The sequence below is a fragment of the Malaclemys terrapin genome, chromosome 17, assembly GCF_027887155.1.
Source record: "Malaclemys terrapin pileata isolate rMalTer1 chromosome 17, rMalTer1.hap1, whole genome shotgun sequence".
Taxonomy (NCBI): domain Eukaryota; kingdom Metazoa; phylum Chordata; order Testudines; family Emydidae; genus Malaclemys; species Malaclemys terrapin.
The window spans coordinates 22,443,413-22,464,139 of NC_071521.1; the positions used below are offsets into that span (position 1 = coordinate 22,443,413).

The window sequence follows — 20,727 nt, forward strand, 5'->3', positions numbered from 1 at the left end:
TAGAAGTTCCCCAGTGCGCTTTCACCAAATGCAGGTTAATGCACACCCAGGAACTTGGTGCTTAGTGCTTGAGAGCAGGGTCCATGCGGACAGCTAGGACAGCACACTACGGCACTGAAGATTTACGCCTCAGCTTGCGGCGCACTATTTGTCTAGACAAATACGCCCAGAGGGGACAGAAGGTGAAGGATCTTCAGAGGGTAAGTTAGACCAACATATGGGGTGTCTTAACTGCTAACAACAAAAAAAGCATGATCTCAACTCAGGTGAGCTAACCCACCTTAGCTGACTTGGATAAAAAATTAGGAGAGGGGACAGAGCAAGTTGAACTTGAGCTGAGATCCCAAACCAGAGCTGCCACGTCTTCACTGCTATTTAGGTTTTGACCTGAGTTAAGAACAAACCTTTTTCTTTTTTTGCAGTGGAGACATACCCTGGTTCTAACAAAGGTTCTAACTTAGGGCTTGTCTACACAGGTAATCATTCCTGATTAGCTCCTTCTATCGATGCTTTTATTCCAGAATAAGAGTCCCTTATTCTGAATTAGCTTAATCCACTTCCAAATTGAATTAAAATGATTCAAAATAAGGCAGCTTTATTCCAGAATAAGAGTATCCACAGAGGGGCTTTAAATTCACACCTGTGTTAAACCGAATTAACTTTCCTGGCCTGTATACTTCGCCTCTTTATTTGGCCCATCTTATGCTTCCCTGTCATACAATGAGCAACTGCATTCCATATACTCGGGGATCGATTTATCGCGTCTCGTCTAGACGTGATAAATCGATCCCCGAATCGACGCCCGTACTCCACCACGGCCAGGTAAGTCGAACTAAGATACTTCGACTTCAAAGTTGCATATCTTAGATCGATTCCCCCCCATCCCCCATAGTGTAGACCAGCCCTCAGAGGTGGCCAACCTGAGCCTGAGAAGGAGCCAAAATTTACCAATGTACATTGCCAAAGAGCCACAGTAATACGTCAGCAGCCCCCATCACCCCCCCTGCTCCCAGCGCGTCCTGCCCACCGGCAGCCCCGCTGATCAGTGCCTCCCTCTCCCTCCCCACACCTCCAAATCAGCTGTTTTGTGGGGTGCAGGAGGCTCTGGGGGGGGGGAAGGGGGAGGAGTGAGGGAACAGCAGGCTCAGGGGAAGGGGTGGAGTGGGGCCAGGGCCTGTGGCAGAGCCAGGGGTTGAGCAGTGAGCACCCCCCGGCACATTGGAAAGTTGGCGCCTGTGGCTCCAGCCCCGGAGTTGGTGCCTATACAAGGCTTAACTTCTGAAGAGCCACATGTGGCTCCGGAGCCACAGGTTGGTCACCCCTGCATATACGCCTCAAATGTGTAAGGGAGAAGACATATTTTTCCCCTAAGCCTTCTTTTTCCCACATGCCTTACAACATTAACTTTGGAAGTCATGAGGAGACAGAAAATCAATTAAAAACCAAATAACTTGTTAGGTCAATCATAAGCCTACCTGGGTGTTTCCATATGTATTTAGACATACATATGGACAGATTTAGATATACAACAGAAAAGTGTACTATTATTTCTATTACAGGAACTTATATGGAGCCATCGGTATAGTATCTGTGCATATGTACCCAATTCAGATTCCAGCAAAACAATTCCTGTGCATGAAGACCCAGTATCTCTAACTCCACTCCAAACTGAAGACTTACATATGTGCTCAACTTTACACACTGTGGATTGTTCCACAGAAGTTAACAGGACTATTCAGCACGTGAGGTTAAGCCCAGGATTGTAACAGGACAGAGATACAGAGCATATTGACACAAGTGCTGGTACTAAGGGTGCGGCCGCACCCCCTGGTTTGAAGTAGTTTCCATCATATACAGGGTTTACAGTTTGCTGCAATAACAACAAGGAGTCTGGTGGCACCTTAAAGACTAACAGATTTATTTGGGCATAAGCTTTCGTGAGTAAAAACCTCACTTCTTCGGATGCATAGAGTGAAAGTTACAGATGCAGGCATTACATACTGACACATGGAGAGCAGGGAGTTACTTCGCAAGTGGAGAACCAGTGTTGACAGGGCCAATTCAATCAGGGTGGATGTAGTCCACTCAATGTAGTTTGCTGCAATGGCTCTCAGCTCCCCCACTATACAAACTGTTCCAATACCCCTGTACTGACAGTGATAGGGGAAAGTGATCTAACACTTATGAAAAGCCTGGTCAAATAGGTGAGTCTCATGCTAATGCTAAAAGGTGAGAGATGATTGTATACCTAATTAGCTACATACATAATTACAGTGCACCGACTAGCATTGTATACAATAATTAAAGAAACAGTTTCATTCTGGAACAGGAATTTCCCTACACCCCCCCCATGGGGGTGTTTACCCCCCCTGAATTTCCCCAACACCCCCCTCCCCCCAGTTTTGTGAACTAGTTACATGCAGTGTTGCCAATTTAGTGATTGTTTGGAAATTTGAATTGAAATTCAAACATTAATACACACTTTAAAAGCATATAAAGTGTATCATAAAATACGTGTATCTGAAAAAGTATAATAGATTTGAAAAGTATGAACATAGACTAGCTTCCTTATACGGCTGTTGTTTTCTAGGACAATGTCAGTGCATTCATTTTGGTCCTGTTGGCCAACCTAATGATTTCAAATGATGATTTATAAGCAAGTTCTAAATGAGCTCTCCCTGACAGCTAGCCATGAGCTGGGGCTGGGGGGAAAGGCTTCAGGACCAGATTGTATTTACATTCACACCTAATCTACCTAGGTATCCAGCAAACAGAGCTGTGTTGCCCAAATGGTAGATTCTGCCTGGGGTTGGGTTACAAATCATTTGAATGCAGGGGGAGGGAAGGGTGTAAAGAAATGTTGTTGTTTTTGTTGTATGAGTAAAGGGCAGTAGAACTGTCCTTAGCCTGTGCTGATTGAGGGCATCACAAGAGAGGGTGGGGACAGGTGTTTTGCTTGATGGTCTGCCTGAGTCACAAGTACTATTTGACCTGCCCCTCTCCACTGTTTAAAGACAGAGCTGATTAGGCTCCATAGATAGTCTTTTGTTCTGTTAAGTGACCACTAGAGCTGAAATCTCTGATAATCAGGTCTAAGTGCTTAGACCTGCTGTGGGCCAGCGTTTCTGTGGAAGAGACAGCCCAGTCGGCACTAGCAGCGAAGTTCCCCGTCTGAGAGCTCAGCTGAAATCACTGAGAGCTGGTGGAACCTCAAGAGATCAACTCGCAGAGGTCACGGTGGCAGGTGGCAGCAGAAGGTGACGGCGCAGGGCCACTGGCAACAGAGCGGTGGAGTGAACGGTGCCACAACGAACAACAGTGGCCAGAGTGAACAGTGAGCAGCTGGAGGAACAAGCAAGGTACCTTCTTGCCTCCCACCTGGGAGGTGAACTCATGTGAAAGCACCTCTGAACTCTGAGTCTCCACTGGCCAAGGACAACACCAGTGAGTGTTAATGAGGCTGTTAAGAATGCTGGAGACACAACACAGTTCATGCAAACAAACATGGCCATGGCATCATACTTTCTATTTAAGCAAGAAATACCACACACTACAAACTGGAGGCCAATTTTAAGTGCATTGTCACTTGTTCATCCTGAAATTGAACACTGGTTCTGAACAAGACCAGCAAATGCTCACTATCTTTCTGCAAGAAACTCAACTGACTGGCTAAACGCACGTGGTGTAACAGTGAAAGACTCCACAGTTGAAAAAGTGAAGAACTCTCTCACCACATTCAAAAAATTCGCATACATGGCTGATGAATGCACCAGTGCAAATGGGCATCAAGTATTAAGTCATTGTGTACGTTATCTTGATGTCAGTGGTAGGCCAGTAGATGCATTTCTAGATATTCAAGTTACAGAAGACAGATTGGCTGCATCTGTGACAACCCACATCTTAAAAGAGTTAAATGCTTGTCAACTGGACCCCAAACAGATGGCTGCTTGTGCATTTGATGGAGCTGTAAACTTCTCTGGAAGACATGGTGGAGCACAAGCTTTGCTCAGAGAAAAGTGTAAACCTAATCTCTCCTATACTCACTGCAGAGGTCATCTACTCCAACTAGCGCTAGTACGAGCTGCAGACGCTTCAAAAGACATTTTAAAAGCTATAAATTTAATGTCTTCATTATATTCTTTTTTCAGCAAGAGTCCAAAAAGACTGAATATCTTGGAAAATGTAGAAGATACACTGGGACTGAAGTTCAAATTAGTCCAACCTGGGAAAACCCTCTGGCTTTCTCATGAGCAATCCTTGGCTGTTGTCTTAAAATTACTCCAGCTGTTATTACTGGCTTTGGAAAGTATCTACCAAGATGGGATGAATCTAAGTAGTGAGGCTGGTGGATTACTTTTGCTACTACATTCACAGAAGACTATTGCCATTCTCTCTCTCATAAGTCTACTGTTGAAACCACTTGGGTCACTAAACAATGCCATCCAGGCATCTGCTACAACAGTAGTACATCTTTGTCCAGCAATAGAAGCTACATTTGGATCAACAAGAGAGCTATCCATTGAAAAAGTACTGGAAGAAGCAAAGACTTCAGTCCAGAAGTTGACTAATGAAGGCATTTATATTGAATCCTTAAGTGAAGAGGACAAGAAATGTTTGTTAAGACAACTGAAAAAGTACAGACTTGATTCTTAAAAATTGACAACAGCAACTTCTAGACTCTACTCAACCTCTACGTAGCTTTTACAGATTCCTGTCTTATAAAACACCAACAGTTGAGTGGAGTGAGGCACTACCAGCAATGGGGCTGCCATGTGCTCAGGACAGAATAGAGAATTTGAACACAGAGTGGAATATCATACGACGAATGAATGAAGATTTGACTTCAACTTCTTTTTTAACATCACTAGTGGCTCGACCCGCTCTTTATGCTATGTTTCCTGGGCTGAAAGAAGTAGGAATTCATCTCTTGCTACTCCCAGTCACAACAGCTACAGTTGAGCGTTCTTTTTCATCATTGAATAGAATTTTGTGTTTTGAAAGAAGTTGCCTTCTGCCTGATCACGTGAATGAACTAATGAGCATATCAATTGAAGGAATGGAAGTACCGGACACATGAGAAGCCACCAAAGATGAACACATTGCATTCAAGAAGTTCATTAACAGAATTGTGCAAAATTATAACAAAAAACCAAGAAGGCTGTAGATGTAGTGCTTCATAGAAGGCTTGAGTAGCCAACTTTAATTTTAAAATCTAATGAAATGGTCATGAAACATTTTTCAGTTTTTACTATGATGCATACAGCCCACCTTCACCCTCACAGTCTCACCCCTCATCGGCACTGACCCCCCCGTAAATTTGAACACACACACACACACACACAATTTCAATTCCTGGGGAAAACACTGTCCTGGAAGGATCACATTCTCTGCTCCATCCCTTATGATTTGTATTTCACAGCTCTGCAGCACATGCCCAGTGCCATCACTACCCACCCCACTTCAACAACAGTTCCTTTTTCTCTAACCCTTGTAAAAGGCACTGACTGGTCGTCCTCTTTTCATCCTCCTTAAAGAGCTCCTACATGAACTTGCCAGTCAAAGATGCCAGAAAGCCATTACACATCGTGCATGTGTCCAGGGAAGGTGGAATCTCATCTGACTCACCTAAATACAGAAATACAGTGCTACAGGCTCACTGCAGGCTTCCTTAGATAACAGACTGGGGGAGAGATGGTCTCCTTCTTTTTCCCCCTCTAAAAAAGCAGCAATCTAGGGATTGCTCAATCCTTGAACAAAATAAGTAGCCCACAGAAGTGCCCCATCAAGTCATATAACCCCATTACTTATATTGGTCTTATTTCATCCCACAGCTTCTCAATTATTTCCCAGTGTTGAACAACTCCATTATCTGAACATAAAATCTCAAACTCTTTTTGACTCCCTTACTTCCTACTGTAACTTTATTCCACTCATGTTCTTATCAATGCCTTGACTAGATAAATGTAAGTCATCTGTGCCCTGCTTAGAAGAGGCATAATCAAAACCTTTACCACACAACTCATGCGAACTGGCTGTTTCTATTATCTTTGTCTCCCCTCTACCTGTGTATTGGCCGAAAAATCCAACTCCCATCTGATTGGCTAGAGGGGCAGGGAGTCAGTTTCCCCATCAATGGATGAAACAAGGATAGCTTATTCCAAAAGGTTATCACTCACATACTGTACATGATAAACAGCCTCATTCATTTCTATTCCCTTACCCCAACAAATCAATGTTTGTTAGTACAAAGTCAACACATCCAGATGTACTTTCCATACTAGTTAACCACTAAATTGGCATCACATAGTACAAAATAATCAAGAGACATTCAAGAAACAAAACTAAAACAAAAAGGAGGCAGATGATTAGCAATTAATCCATAAAATATTAAAAATCAGAAACTTCTTCCCAAAAATGCAGTATGATTGAACCAATTCACTATGGACATATTCAGTAGTACAACATTTTTAAATCATTGTAACATTAAGATTAGTTTCAATCACTCAGAATTTTAAGAAGCGTAAAAGATAATACTTCATACTAGCCAGAACTTCTTCACATGATAAAAAAACAACCCCAAGCCCATCAGGTGACATTCATAACGAATATTATTCATTCTCTCATCCTCCTCCATTGCCCAAATTCCCATCTTTTTATGATCATTTTTATGTCTTTACTAAAGGCCTGACCTACAAACAGTCACTCTCACAGAGGCTCACTGAGTTAAAGATGACTTTGTGTGTGAATAACTACACATCCATAAGTAACTAATTATAGGACCAGACCTTAGATTTTAAGATCGTTGGTGCAGGTATCATGTTTTGTTCTTTCCAGGTCCCAGCACACTTTGTATTATAGAATCATAGAAACGCAGAGATGGAACGGACCTCAAGAGGTCATCTAATCCAGCCCCTGTACTGAGGCAGCATCAAGTAAACCTAGATCACCCAACAGGTGTTTGTCTATTCGGTTTCTAAAAACCTCCAGTGAGAGGAATTCCATAGCCTCCCATGGAAGCCTATTCCAGTGCTTAACTATCCTTATCATTAGAAACATTTTCCTAATATCTAACCTAAATCTCCCTTGCTGCAGATGAAACCCATTACTTCTTGTCCTACCTTCAGTGGACATGGACAACAATTGATCACTGTCTTCTTTATAACTGCCCGTAACATATTTGAAGATTTATCAAGTACCCCCTCACTCGTCTTTTCTCAAGGCTAAACATGCCCAGTTTTTTTAACCTCTCCTCATACGTCAGGTTTTCTAAACCTTTTAGCTCTCCTCTGGACTCTCTCCAGTTAGTCCACATCGTTCTTAAAGTATGATGCCCAGAACTGGACACAGTACTCTAGCTGAGGCCTGATCAGCGCTGGCTCATATTCAATTTCTGATCCACTATAATCCCCAGATCCTTTTCAGCAGTATTACTGCCTAGCCACTTAGTCCCCATTTTGTATTCGTACAATTAATTTTTCCTTCCTAAGTACAGTACTTTGCACTTGTATTTATTGAATTTCATCTTGTTGATTTTAGACCCATTCTCCCCAATTTGTCAAGGTCATTTTGAATCCTAACCCTGTCCTCCAAAGTGCTTGCAATCCTTCCCAACTTGATGTCATCCACAAATTTTATACGCATACTCTCCATTCCATTATCCAAGTCATTAATAAAAATGCTGAATAGTACCTGACCCAGGACTGACCCCTGCAGGACCCCACTAGATACAGCCTCCTAGCTTGACATCAAACCATAGATATGTACTCTTTGAGTACAGTCTTTCAACTAGTTATGCACCCTGAAAACAATTATGGGTCAAACCAGCCAAGAAGAAGAATTTAATTAGAAAAATATGAATGATAATTGGGAATTATTTAAGAGCACTTTATTAGATGCCCAAAAAGCCAGAATCCCACAATCAAGGAAGAAGGCTGTACTGGTTAAAAAAATCCAACATGGTTTAGAAGGGAAGTGAAGGAAGCTATAAAAATCAAAAAAATAAAATATAACTAATAGAAGAAAGGGGAAGTGAATAGTAATGAATATAAAACAGAAACCAAGAATTGTGGAAAACTGATAAGAAAAACAAAGGGACATAAGCAGAAATATATGGCTAGCAGAACTAAGGACAATAAGGAGTTTTTTAAGCATATTAGGAACAAAAAATCTTAACAATGGTATTGGCCATTACTAGGTGGAAGTGGTAGATTTATCAATAATAATAATACAGACAAGCCAGATATGTTCAATAAATATTTATGTTCTGCATTTGAGGGAAAAATAAGTGATGTAGACATACCATATAAGAATACATTTTCTATTCCACTAGTATCTCTGGAGGATGTTAAATAGCAGCTATTAAAATCAGACATTTTTAAAACGTCAGGTCTGGATAACTTGCATCCAAGAGTTTTAAAAGAGCTGGATTTTATTTTCAATAAGTCTTGGCACTCGGGGGAAGTTCCAAAAGACTGGAAGAAAATTTATGTTGTGCCAATATTTAAAAAGGGTAAGCAATATGACCCGGGTAATTATAGGCCTGCCAGTCTGACATTGATCCCAGGCAAGATAATGAAGTGGCTGATATGGGACTTGATTAATAAAGAATTAAAGGAGGGTAATATAATTAATAAAAATCAACATAATTTATGGAAAATAGATACTGTCAATCTAACTTGATATTTTTTATGAGTCTTACAAGTTTGGTTGATAAAGATAATATAATAGGGTTGATGTAATACTCATAGGCTTTTATAAGGCATTTGAATTGGTACCACATGACAGTTTGATTAAAAAACTAGAAAGATATAAAATTAACATGGCACACATTAAATGGATTGATATCAGGCTAGCTGATAGTCGCAAAATATAATTATAAACAAGTAACCATAATCGAACAGATGTGTTTCCAGAGGTTTGCTGCAGGGATTGGTTCTTGACCCTACGCTATTTAGCATTTTTATCAATGACCTGGAAGAAAACAAACTCAACACTGATAAAGTTCGCAAATGACACAAAAATTGAGGGAGTGGTAAATAACAATGAGGACAGATCACTGAGCCAGAAAGATCTGGATTTCTTGATAAACCGGGCGCAAGCAAACAATGTGTGTTCTAATATGGCTAAATGTAAATGTGTATGTCTAGGAACAAAGAACATAGGCCATACTGGCAGGACAGGGAGCTCTATCCTGGAAAGCAGTGGCTCTGTAAAAGACAATTGGGGGTGGGTTGCTTTGGGGAGGCTTTGGGGGGGGGAAGGAGAGGGAGGGTTTGGGGGTGGATAATCTGCTGAACATGAGCTCCCAGTGCAACACTGTGGCCAAAAGGGCTAATGCGATCCTTGGATGCACCAACAGGGGACTCTCAGGCAGGAGTAGAGAGGTTATTTTACCCCGTATTTGAAACTGGTGCAACTACTGCTGGAATACTGCATCCAGTTCTAGTGCTCACAATTCAAAAAGGATATTGATAAATTGTAGAGGATTCAGAGAAGATCAACAAGAATGATTAAAGGATTAGAAAACATGCCTCATATTAATAGACTCAAGGAGCTCAATCTAGTTAGTTTAACAACAAGCAGGATAAGCAGTGACTTGATTACAGTCTATAAGTACCTACATGGGGAACAAATATTTAATAATAGGCTCTTCTTCACTCTGGCAGAGAAAGGCTTAACACAATTCATAGATTCATAGATTCATAGATTATAGGACTGGAAGGGACCTCGAGAGGTCATCGAGTCCAGTCCCCTGCCCTCATGGCAGGACCAAATACTGCCTAGACCATCCCTAATAGACATTTATCTAACCTACTCTTAAATATCTCCAGAGACGGAGATTCCACAACCTCCCTAGGCAATTTGTTCCAGTGTTTAACCACCCTGACAGTTAGGAACTTTTTCCTAATGTCCAATCTAGACCTCCCTTGCTGTAGTTTAAACCCATTGTTTCTGGTTCTATCCTTAGAGGCTAAGGTGAACAAGTTCTCTCCCTCCTCCTTATGACACCCTTTTATATACCTGAAAATTCAGTGAAATTCAGTGGCTAGATGTTGAAGCTAGACAAATTCAGACTTGAAAATAAGTCATACATTTTTAACAGTAATTGTTCCAATGATTAATTACTATCTACTAAGGATAGTGGTGGATTCTCCATCACTGACTATTTTTAAATCAAGATTGGGTGTTTTTCGAAAGATCTGTTCTAGGAACTATTTTTGGGGAAGCTCTGTGGTCTGTAATATACAGGAGGCCAAATTAGATGATCACAATGGTCCTTTCTGGCCACAGAATCTATGAATCTGAGTAGTCTCACCAAAGCCAACAGGAATATTTGCACGCATAAAGTTAAACACATGCATAAATATCTGCAGGAGTGGGGGCCTATGCAATCACCCTATTCTTAAAATATGCACACACTATTCCAGTTGAATCCAAGAGGATCTATATGCATTAATATAATGGCAGTATTGAGTCCTATGTACACAATATGAGGGCAGTATGGTTACTGCGAGAACCCTTACTTTGGGATTTATTGATATTTGAGAATTCAAAGGCCCAATCCTGCAAGCCCCTCTATGTGCACAACTTCCAATGACTTAAGTGAGCATTCTATATGCCAAGGGCGTCTAGAATTGGGTCCAAAGACTGTACCCTAAATAATACAAAAACTTACATTAAGTTAAAAAAAAGGAAAATCTTTTCAGAACACTAGTTTCTATTGATTTCACTGACACAATGGCATCATCAAAAATTTAATTACATGTCACCACAGCAGTGTAACTATACCTACATAACAAAATATATTAGGAAAATATTATGTATTTAAATTATTCTATAATTCTGGAAATAATGTAATAATTAAATTTCATACTGTGCTTGTGCAAAAATTATTTATCATTTAACACGCTATTATTTTATTTAGGTTTGTCCCCCTCACTGAGGACTAGGTTCCTGGAAAATTTCCACTTCCAAAGTACAGTCTTTCTGTAATTTATGCTACAAAAATTAGGTTTTGAAATCTATTTACAGCAGTTTCTTTTCTTTTCTTTTCCACTGTCACATAACTCAAAAATAGGCAATTTTTGCTTAACTTTCCAGAAAACAAGTTCCCTTTGAAATTTCAGCCAAGAAGGTTTTCTCCAGAATGTAAGAGCATATGAAAAAAAGGTTAAGGTTGAGAATTCTATTATAACCTAAACTACAGCTTTCACCACCAGCGAAAAATAGAATGGAAGCCATTGTTTAAAGGAAACCGATATGCACACAGTTAAAGGTTGTAAAGGTTGCAGTTCACACACCTACAGTATAACGGCATCCCCACAAGTTGCAATCTAGTGCTATTGCATTTTCAATCTCTGCAGAGAAAATGGGCTACACACATTTTAAATAACTAAATATTTATATATCAGGAAATTCACTTATTTGCATTAGCAGCTTAGTACATGTAGAGATATAAAACAGGCCCTTGAAGTTTCAAGTCCTATATTTTTGATCATTATAAACTTCTAAGACATAAATGTAAAACACAAGGCAACACAACCTCTTATGTACTGTAACTGAATATCTGCCACTATTCATAATCAAAATAACATAGTGATCAATTTATTACATCCCCGGCCTAAAATACACCAATCATCAGGGCTTCTCCCAAGATTTTAGGGTGAGGATGTGGGGCTAGGCAGAATAGGGAAGAAAGAAAAGAAGCATCGAAAAATCTCCACTTGGAAAAAAAGAATTAAATTCATGAATCTTCAAAAATATTTTGGTATACTCTTAGACTAAGCTGAAGTTATAGTGTGCAGTTCAATGAAAAGAATTCTTGCAGGATATGAGTTTGGAAAAGCCACCACCTTTAAGGCTTTTGAATGAAACCACGAACAAAATATTGACAAGGATTGTATAATCCAATTTAATGCACTGTGTATAATTTCTACACATGTGACACTCCAGTATGTTTGTGCCACTATTTATTAATGACTCTGGTACTTTGTCTATATTTGCTGAGAAAAATTCAGGAAGAGGGTGGGTCTTTTTTCTGGAGATAAATGCAAAAGTAAAAATAAAAAGTTGCATTTCTGAATTTCTTCTCCTCCACCCAACACTTTTCCTGCTTTCCAAGTCTTTCCATTATTCCACAACCCAATAAATGAGAACAGGATGAAAAATAGATACTTCTCCCTGCATTTATCAGGAAGTCCAGACTTCAATTTCAAGTGAATATCAAGTTACAGTGAAACAATCAGAACACCAAACACATTTCAGGGGGTTAAATTCAGATTTGAAAATTCATTTCAGAAAAATTCATTCCAGATTGAAATTTAATGAAAAAGGGGGGGGGGGGGGGGACTAAATTTAAGTTACTGGAGTGTGGAAGCACAAGTTTCAGAAACTCATGTTCAAAATTCAAAAATGTTCTTTTCAAATTAAATGCTGCAGCTGTGAAGCCAGCCATCTTGCTATTTTGTCCCCATTTTAGAGAGGAGGCTGTGTCAAGGTTGGTAAGACTCAAATGTTGACCTAATCTTCCACGCTCTCTTTTGTATGCAAAGGCCATGTATATCATTTATATGTGCTTTTATTGAAACAATGAAAGCTTCGGTGCTCTTTTGTTATTTATTTTTAAAAGATCAATACCAACAATCCAGTATTCAAGGGCAACCCTACAATAACAAACCAGTGTGCGTAGTCCACTACTTGCAAGCAACCTAATAATAACAAAATGTGTGCATAACCCTCTGAGAAACATTAATTATGGAAATGTTTCAATCTCAAACTCCAGAAGGATTATAAAGAGTGAGAGGTGAAAAAGGATTTTTTTAAATTATGGAAAATATCATGGCAGCGCCCTTTTTAGCTACTTTAGTTTTATTAAAAATTAAAATATTAAAATCTACAGTTAATTTTGTTCATAATTGTGTTAATTATGCACATTTGTATTATCAAAGCAGATTTTACAATAAATCTATGTAATATTACATTTATATGATCCACAGTATCTGAAATAGTTTCAGTGTATGTGTAAAAAACCTACTATGGAAATTTTTTCTCTTTACAAAAGAAGAAGTAGGAAATTAAATGACTGGAAACTATGTTTTAATTATACCAGGACAAACCCTCAGAAAAACCAAGAAATTCAAACCAGAACTGACATTCTACTCTTAATTTTGCTTTCCCTCATGTTTTTCTGATCTGTGTGTAGAACCTTATTGTTTAAAAGCAGTTTTGCATGAAATCCAAAATCACAAAAAAAAAAAAAAAAAAAAAAAAAAATTTGGGTGTGTCCACAGAAAAATTTCTATATTTTTTCTTTATTTCTTCCTTATTTAAGACAACCAACTTTAAATATGACAACATACCAAAATCAACCCTGCCACACTATGAGAGCAAGTTCAAAATTACAATGAAGCACAATTCATAATTGCTTCATAACAGCAATTCTCCTACTTTCCCCAAAGTAATATTTTATTGCAGTTAATTTATATATGCTTGTCTACAACTTAAACCAGATTCATTTCCAAGCAGTCGCTGTTTTACAATAATATTTTCTTCCAAAACAGGAAAAAACCTGAATTCGTCCAAATTCCAGCTTAATTTTCATTTACATATTAACAGGGCTTTGCTTCAAAAACACCAAATTTGTTCCCACGAGCCCTAGCCCACCCAACTAGCTGGTCTAGGAAGATGCAAAACATTCTGCCCTCGAATCCCCCGCAAAATTCTTACCATTCAAACTTTTTAAAAATAAGAAATAGCAAATATTTCCTCTTTTTTCAATTTTAATTTCTTTTTATTTACGAAATAGTCTCCCCTAGGTGGCGCCGTTTTAATGGAAAAAAAAAAAACTACCGTTTGGAGGAAAAATTAGAAAGAAAAATTGAGAAAGAGCAAGGGCCTAAAAGCGGGGGGCCGGGGGGCCGGGGCCGAGCGGGGCGGGGGCCGGGCTGGCTGCCCCGGGCCGGGGGGCGGCGGCCCCGCTCGGGGCGCTTCGCGGGCTCCGGCCCGGGCGGTCCGAGCTGACATGGCTGCTCGGCGCCGCTTTGTTCCCGGAGCCGGCCCGAGCCGGGCGGCGGGCAGAGCCGGGCACCCCGCGCCCAGCCCCGCGGCTGCCCGCGTCGGGCGGGCGGGCGTCCCCCGAGGCGCCCCGGGGCCGGCCGCCCTTACCTGCTCTCCCGGCGCCGCCGCCGGCTCCGGGGCGCTGCTGTCCGGCTGGCTCATCGGGCTCGGGCGGGCGGGAGCGAGCCCCGCTGCTCCCGGGCCTGCGATCCGCTGCGCGCTTCACAATGCCGCCGCCGCCGCCGCCTTTCCGCCCTGCGGGGACTGGAGGGAGGCGAGCGGGGGCGATGCCCGCGGCGCGGGTGGGCGGCTCGCCGGGCTGCTGCAGCCCCCCTTCCCCGGGGCGCGGGCCGCGCCGCCTTCAGCGAGGGCGCTGCTGCGGGCAGGGCGAGTCCCGGTGCGGAGCCCGCGCTGCCGCCATCACAGCAGCTCTGGGGGCAGCTCCAGCCTCAGCACATTCAGATCAAGCAGCAGCAGGAGCAGGGGGCTGAGTCTGGCCGAGCCGAGCGCTGCAGGACCCGGGGCTCTGCCCTCTCCGCCCCTCCATGCCCAGCCCAGGACGCGGGGCGCCGCCGCCTGCCCCGCTAGGGCCCCTGGCACCGCCCGGCCCGGCCCTGCCCCGGGCTTGGCCCCAGCGGCCCCTGGGCAGCGCCCTGCTGCCCGCGCCCCGTTCGGGGAGATCCGCTCCAACTTTGCCAGGTGCCGGACTCGGAGCCCAGCCTCAGGCCCCGGCGCCGCGAGCGCTCAGGACGGGCACTGTCAGGCACTCCGAGGATTATTTTTCGGTGGGAGGAAGGCGGGTGTGGGTGAAGCTGAGCTCCGGGAAACAAACCCATAAATAAATAAATAAAAATCAGGGACTACTTTTTTGAAAACCACAGCAAGCAGCAATGTCCCCAGGAGCCTCCCAGCCCTGGTGCGGGTAGGGACTTGGTGCCCTTTGCCAACCTCCTCCAAGCGGGATGGAGAGAGGACCTGAAATTGGCAGGTGCCAAAAGAAACCTGGGACAGTGCAGGACTGGCACATAAGCAGAGGTGGGCTCCCAACTTTAAGGCCAGAAATGGGGGGGTGCCTCCGAAAAAGTGTCACCTCTGGGCTCTGGTCTTCCCTGGCAGCCACAGCCCTCTGTCACATTCATTTCTAGGTTTCATGGAGGGCAGCTCCAGGGCAGGACGCCTGTTGTCTCTCCCCTGCCCAATCTGGAATGTAACGGTTCAGGTCTGAATATCAGGGGCCTCAATTTGCACAACTTGGGAGTTCTACCTGAATAGTTATGGGAATAATTTATGAGCTCATTTCATAATCGCCCCCAAATCCAGAGTCTAAGGGTGGAATTCAAAAAGCAGCTTTAAAACTACCTGTTGTGTGAGAAGTCTGACGGGCAGGGCCTTTAACAAGTAAGTTTGAACAACTTTTTATAATGTCTTCACGGAGCAGAGTTCCACCACCCCTGAGAAGCTTCTGGGTGGTGGCTGCAGGCCCTTTCCCATTCCCTTCTGTCTTGTGGGATTTCTCAAGTGAGAGCTCTTGAGGCAGAATATCAGTAACGCATCACTTCTCTTCGAGAGTGGCACCTGAGGTGACCAGTGAATAATACAGCTGCCCCTCCCCCTCCCCAGGAGTTTAATCAGTATAAATTATGGAAAGATTTAAAGTTAAAGTTGCAGCTGCATCTCTGTTTAAAGCCACATTTTGCATTTTCTCACAATCTATACAAAAAGGCCCCAGACAGTATCAAAATATGAAATATTATTGATTTGGGAAATAAACAATAAAATAATGCTGGTGACCCACTTGTAGATCACCAGCCCAGCGTGGGCCTGGTGCAGTCTCCTTGGCTGCAGTCTTGAACTTCAGCACTAGCTCCTCTGCAAAACTTATACGGAGCAGACAGGCAAAATGGCAGTTATTTGCATCGAGGGTTAGGGTTAGGAGAGAGCTCTCCCCTCAGCTTAACTACTCCAGGCAATGTGCGCGGCAGAAGCTGTGTCCCCAGGCTGACATAACGCTGTCTATTCAGGTACTTATGTCAGTGTAACTTACGGCGCTGGGAGTGGGAGGTGAATTCACATAACCTCCTAGTGTAGACCAGGCCTATGTCGAATTTAGCAACGTTAACTCGAATTAACCCTGCACCCCTCCACACAACGAAGCTATTTATTTCGACATAGAGGTCTCTTTAAATCGATTTCTGTATTCCTCCCCGATGAGGGGAGTAGCGCTAAATTCGACATGGCCATGTCGAATTAGGGTTAGTGTGGACGGAATTCGACGCTAATAGCTCCGGGAGCTATCCCACAGTGCACCACTCTGTTGACGCTCTGGACAGCAGTCCGAGCTCGGATGCTCTGACCAGCCACGCAGGAAAAGCCCCGGGAAAATTTGAATTCCTTTTCCTGCCTGGCCAGTTTGAATCTCATTTCCTGTTTGGACATCGTAGCAAGCTCAGCAGCAGTGGCACCGATGCAGAGTTCTCCAGCAGAGGGACCATGCAATAGCAGAATAGAAAGAGGGCCCCAGCATGGACTGATCGGGAAATCTTGGATCTGATCGCTGTGTGGGGCGATGAGTCCGTGCTTTCGGAGCTGCGATCGAAAAGACGGAATGCGAAGATCTACGAGAAGATCTCAAAAGCCATGACAGAGAGAGGATACAGCCAGGATGCAACGCAGTGCTGCGTGAAAATCAAGGAGCTGAGACAAGCGTACCAGAAGACCAAAGAGTCAAACGGACGCTCCGGATCCCAGCCCCAGACATGCCATTTCTACGAGGCGCTGCATTCCATTCTAGGTGTGGCCGCCACCACTGTCCGTGGACTCTGACGATGGGGTATTGTCGATGGCCGCTTCCTCGGAGCTGTTCGCAGACAGGGAAGATGAGGAAGGAGATGAGGATGAGGCAGTCGACAGCGCTTTCAACACTGATTTCCCCGACAGCCAGGATCTCTTCATCACCCTCATGGAGATACCCCACCAACCCTCCCAAGGCGGTAACCCGGACCGTGAATCAGGGGAAGGATCAGTAGGTAAGTGTTTTAAACATTTATTTTGAATAGAATAGGCATGGTATATTAGCAATGGGTTTTTAATGATTAGTTTGCCCTAGGCGCTTTAGTTTTTAGTCCTTGCCAGTGCAGCTACTGGAAAAGTCTGTTAATATGTCTGAGGATAGAGTAGAAATCCTCCTGGGACATCTCCACGAAGCTCTCCTGGAGGTAATGTGAAAGCCTTTGCATCAGGTTCCTGGGGAGAGCGGCCTTATTGCCTCCTCCATGATAGGAAACTTTTTCGCGCCAGGCTAGCAGCAGGTACTCCGGTATCATTGCCTGGCAAAGCATGGCAGCATATGGCCCTGGTGTTTGCTGGCATTCACGCAGCATGCGATCTTTTTCTGTCTCCGTAATCCTCATCAGAGTGATATCACTCATGGTGACCTGCTTTGAATTAGGGGAATTTTAGTATTGGGACTGATTGCCTGTTCCTTTAAATAACTGTAACCAGCGGTTTACAGCCACGCGGTGGGGCGGGGAGGCGAACCGTTCATGCTGAGCGGTTCGCCGGCACCACGCAGGGATCTTCCCCGAGGACAGCCACGCGGTGGGGGCGGGGAGGCGAACCATTCCTGCTGAGCAGTTTGCCGGCAGCATGCAGGGATCTTTCCCAGGGACAGCCGCGACGGGGGTGGGACAGGGGCAGTGTTCATGCCGGCCGGATCGCCGGCAGCGTGCTGGGATCTTTCCCAAGCCCAGCCAGGTGGTGGGGGCGGGGAGGCAAACCGTTCCTGCTGAGCGATTCGCCGGCTGCATGCAGGGATCTTTCCCGGGGACAGCCGCGACGGGGGTGGGACAGGGGCAGAGTTCATGCTGGCCGGATTGCCGGCAGCAGGAACTGGCCAACGCTAGGAGCATTGCTTGGAATGTGAAAGGAGGGCACTGCTGTAAATTAAGCTTTAAGCAGCCAAAAGTCTACGGTTTACCATGGCCGCCTACTAGCAGAATTCCGTTGTCCGGCCCCGCTTGTGTGATCTGTACAGCAAGACCCCAGGCACTCAATGTGAAGACAGAAAATTCGACCTTGTACTGAGTGCACATGTGATAGGTACTGTGCATGGTCTTGTTCACAGAGAAAGACTATATTCATTGTTCGCAAAACTGTATCTTTGGGAGGAATTCGCTCCCCTTTCCCCCCATCCTACAGCTGCGAGTGTCTCCCGAGCTACCCCGGCATCCCCCTCCCAGAGGTTGGCGCAGATCAGGCGGCGAAAGAAAAGGACACAGGACGAGATGTTCTCAGAACTTATGGTCTGTTCCCTTGCCGAGGCGGCACAGCAGACCCAGTGGAGGGAGAACATGTCACAATACCAGCGATCACACAGCGAACGGGAGGACAGGTGCTGGCAGGAAGACCAGCAGGCGACTCAAATGCTGCTTGGGCTAATGAGGGAGCAAATGGACACGCACCGGTGCCTTATAGATGTTCTGCAGGACCGGAGGCAGGAGGACAGAGCCCCGCTGCATTCTGTCTCTAACTGCCCTCCCCCGCCACGAAGTCCCATCCCCCCCTCACCCAAAGTCCCAAGAAGGAGGGGCGGCAGGGGCCGTGAAAACAGTCACTCCACCCCTGCAGACTGCTCAAATTGCAGAAGGCTCTCATTCCCAAAGATTTGATAAGTCCTTTCCTTCCCTCCAAATGCACCTCACCCAAGGCCCCGTCCCAGTTTCATCCCCTAACGGTGTAGTGCTTAATAAAAAATAAGTTTCTGTTAATTACTGTTTCCGTTGTGTTCTTTTAGAGGACAGTGTGTTTGAAGGGGGGAAAGGGGGTTAGTAATTGGAGAGGACAGTCACCTTTACCAGGCTACAGACACGGGAGTAGGTTGGGCAGCAGGGCGCACACACACACACACACACACCCCCTCCCCCCCCACCCCCTGCTCAGTCTGGGCGGTGGTTTTCATGTTCTGTGGGGGTGGGGGTGGTATGTGAGTTTGTGGTGGGGGAGGGCGGTTACAGATCTTATGCAGCGGTCCTTAGCCTGGATGACAGAGCCACGCAGCAGGGGATCTGTAACCGCCCTCCCCCGCCACAAAGTCACATAGCCCCCACACACAGAGTCCTGAAAAGGAGGGGTGGCAGGCTCAGCTGAAAACCAGTCCACCACTGTAGACCACTCTAGGAGTAGGAGCCTGTCATTCCTCGAGTTTAGAAGTGTTCTTTCCATCACTACGCCCGCTCCCTACCACAGTCTGCGTCCCAGTTTCAACCTTTTACCGCGAAATCCTTAATAAAGAAAACTGTGTTAATGAACAAAGTTTCATTTATTTTATTTTTAAAGGTGTGTTGGAAGGGGGGGAAGAGGGTTGGTAACTGGAGAGGATAGTCAACATTAACTGGGTAAAGAAACGGGGGCAGGTTCAGCTTCTGTTTAAACAAACTTAATAGTCACAGGTTACCCTGGTCACTCTGGAACCTAGCTTTCAAAGCTTCCCGGATGCACAGCATGTCCCACTGGGCTCTTCTAATCGCCAGGCTGTCTGGTTGGGCGTAATCAGCAGCCAGGCTATTTGCCTCAACCTCCCACCCCGCCATAAACGTCTCCCTCTTGCTATCACAGAGATTGTGGAGCATACAGCAAGCTGCAATAACAATGGGGATATTGGTTTCGCTGAGATCAGAGCGAGTCAGTAAGCTTCTCCGTCTCCCCTTCAGACGTCCAAAAGCACACTCCACCACCATTCTGCACTTGCTCAGCCGGTAGTGAAAGAGTTCTTTTTCCACTGTCCAGGGCGCCTGTATAGGGCTTCATGAGCCAGGGCATTAGCAGGTAGGCTGGGTCCCTGAGGATCACTATAGGTATCTCCACATCCCCAACAGTTATTTTGTGGTCCGGGACATAAATACCTTCCTGCAGCCGTCTAAACAGACCAGAGTTCCTGAAAACGCAAGCGTCGTGAACCTTGCCCAGCCATCTGACATTGATGTTGGTAAAACGTCCCCTATGGTCCACCAGTGCTTCCAACACCATTGAAAAGTAGCCTTTCGGTTAACGTACTGGCTGGCCTGGTGGTCCGGTCCCAAGATAGGGATGTGAGTTCCATCTATAGCCCCACCACAGTTTGGGAATCCCATTGCAGCAAAGCCATCTATGATCACCTGCACGTTTCCCAGGGTCACTACCTTTGAGAGCAGTAGTTCAATGATTGCGTTGGCTACTTGCATCACAGCAACCCCCACGGTAGATTTGCCCATTCCAAATTGATTCGCGACTGACCGGTAGCTGTCTGGCGTTGCAAGCTTCCAGAGGGCTATGGCCACTCGCTTCTGGACAGTCAGGACTGCTCGCATCCAGGTGTCCTTGCGCTTCAGGGCAGGGGACAGCAACTCACAAAGTTCCAGGAAAGTTCCTTTACGCATCTGAAAGTTTCGCAGCCACTGTGATTCATCCCAGATCTGCAGCACTATGCGGTCCCACCAGTCCGTGCTTGCTTCCCAGGCCCAGAATTGCCATTCCACAGCATCAACATGACCCATTGCCACCATGATGTCCATAGCGTGGGGTCCCGTGCTTTGTGAGAGGTCTGTGCCCCTCTCAGACTTAATGTTCTCACCGCGCTGCCGTAGCCTCCTCGCCCAATTTCTCAGCATCTGCCTCTGAAAAAGGTGGATGATAAGG

The 20,727-nt window shown here is 44.7% G+C and overlaps 1 protein-coding gene across 9 annotated transcripts in view; it reads right to left on the bottom strand.

Annotated features, from left to right (window-relative positions):
• The window catches only part of ZNF618 (zinc finger protein 618), a 273,275-nt gene extending 258,420 nt beyond the window's left edge, over nucleotides 1-14,855 (bottom strand). For all 9 annotated transcript variants that reach the window (XM_054007916.1, XM_054007915.1, XM_054007910.1 and 6 more), the window contains exon 1: nucleotides 14,164-14,855. In XM_054007916.1, coding sequence (XP_053863891.1) covers nucleotides 14,164-14,217 — 54 coding nt within the window. In that variant the 5' untranslated portion in view covers nucleotides 14,218-14,855. The remainder of the gene's footprint in view (nucleotides 1-14,163) is intronic.
• Between the last annotated feature and the right edge of the window lie 5,872 nt (nucleotides 14,856-20,727).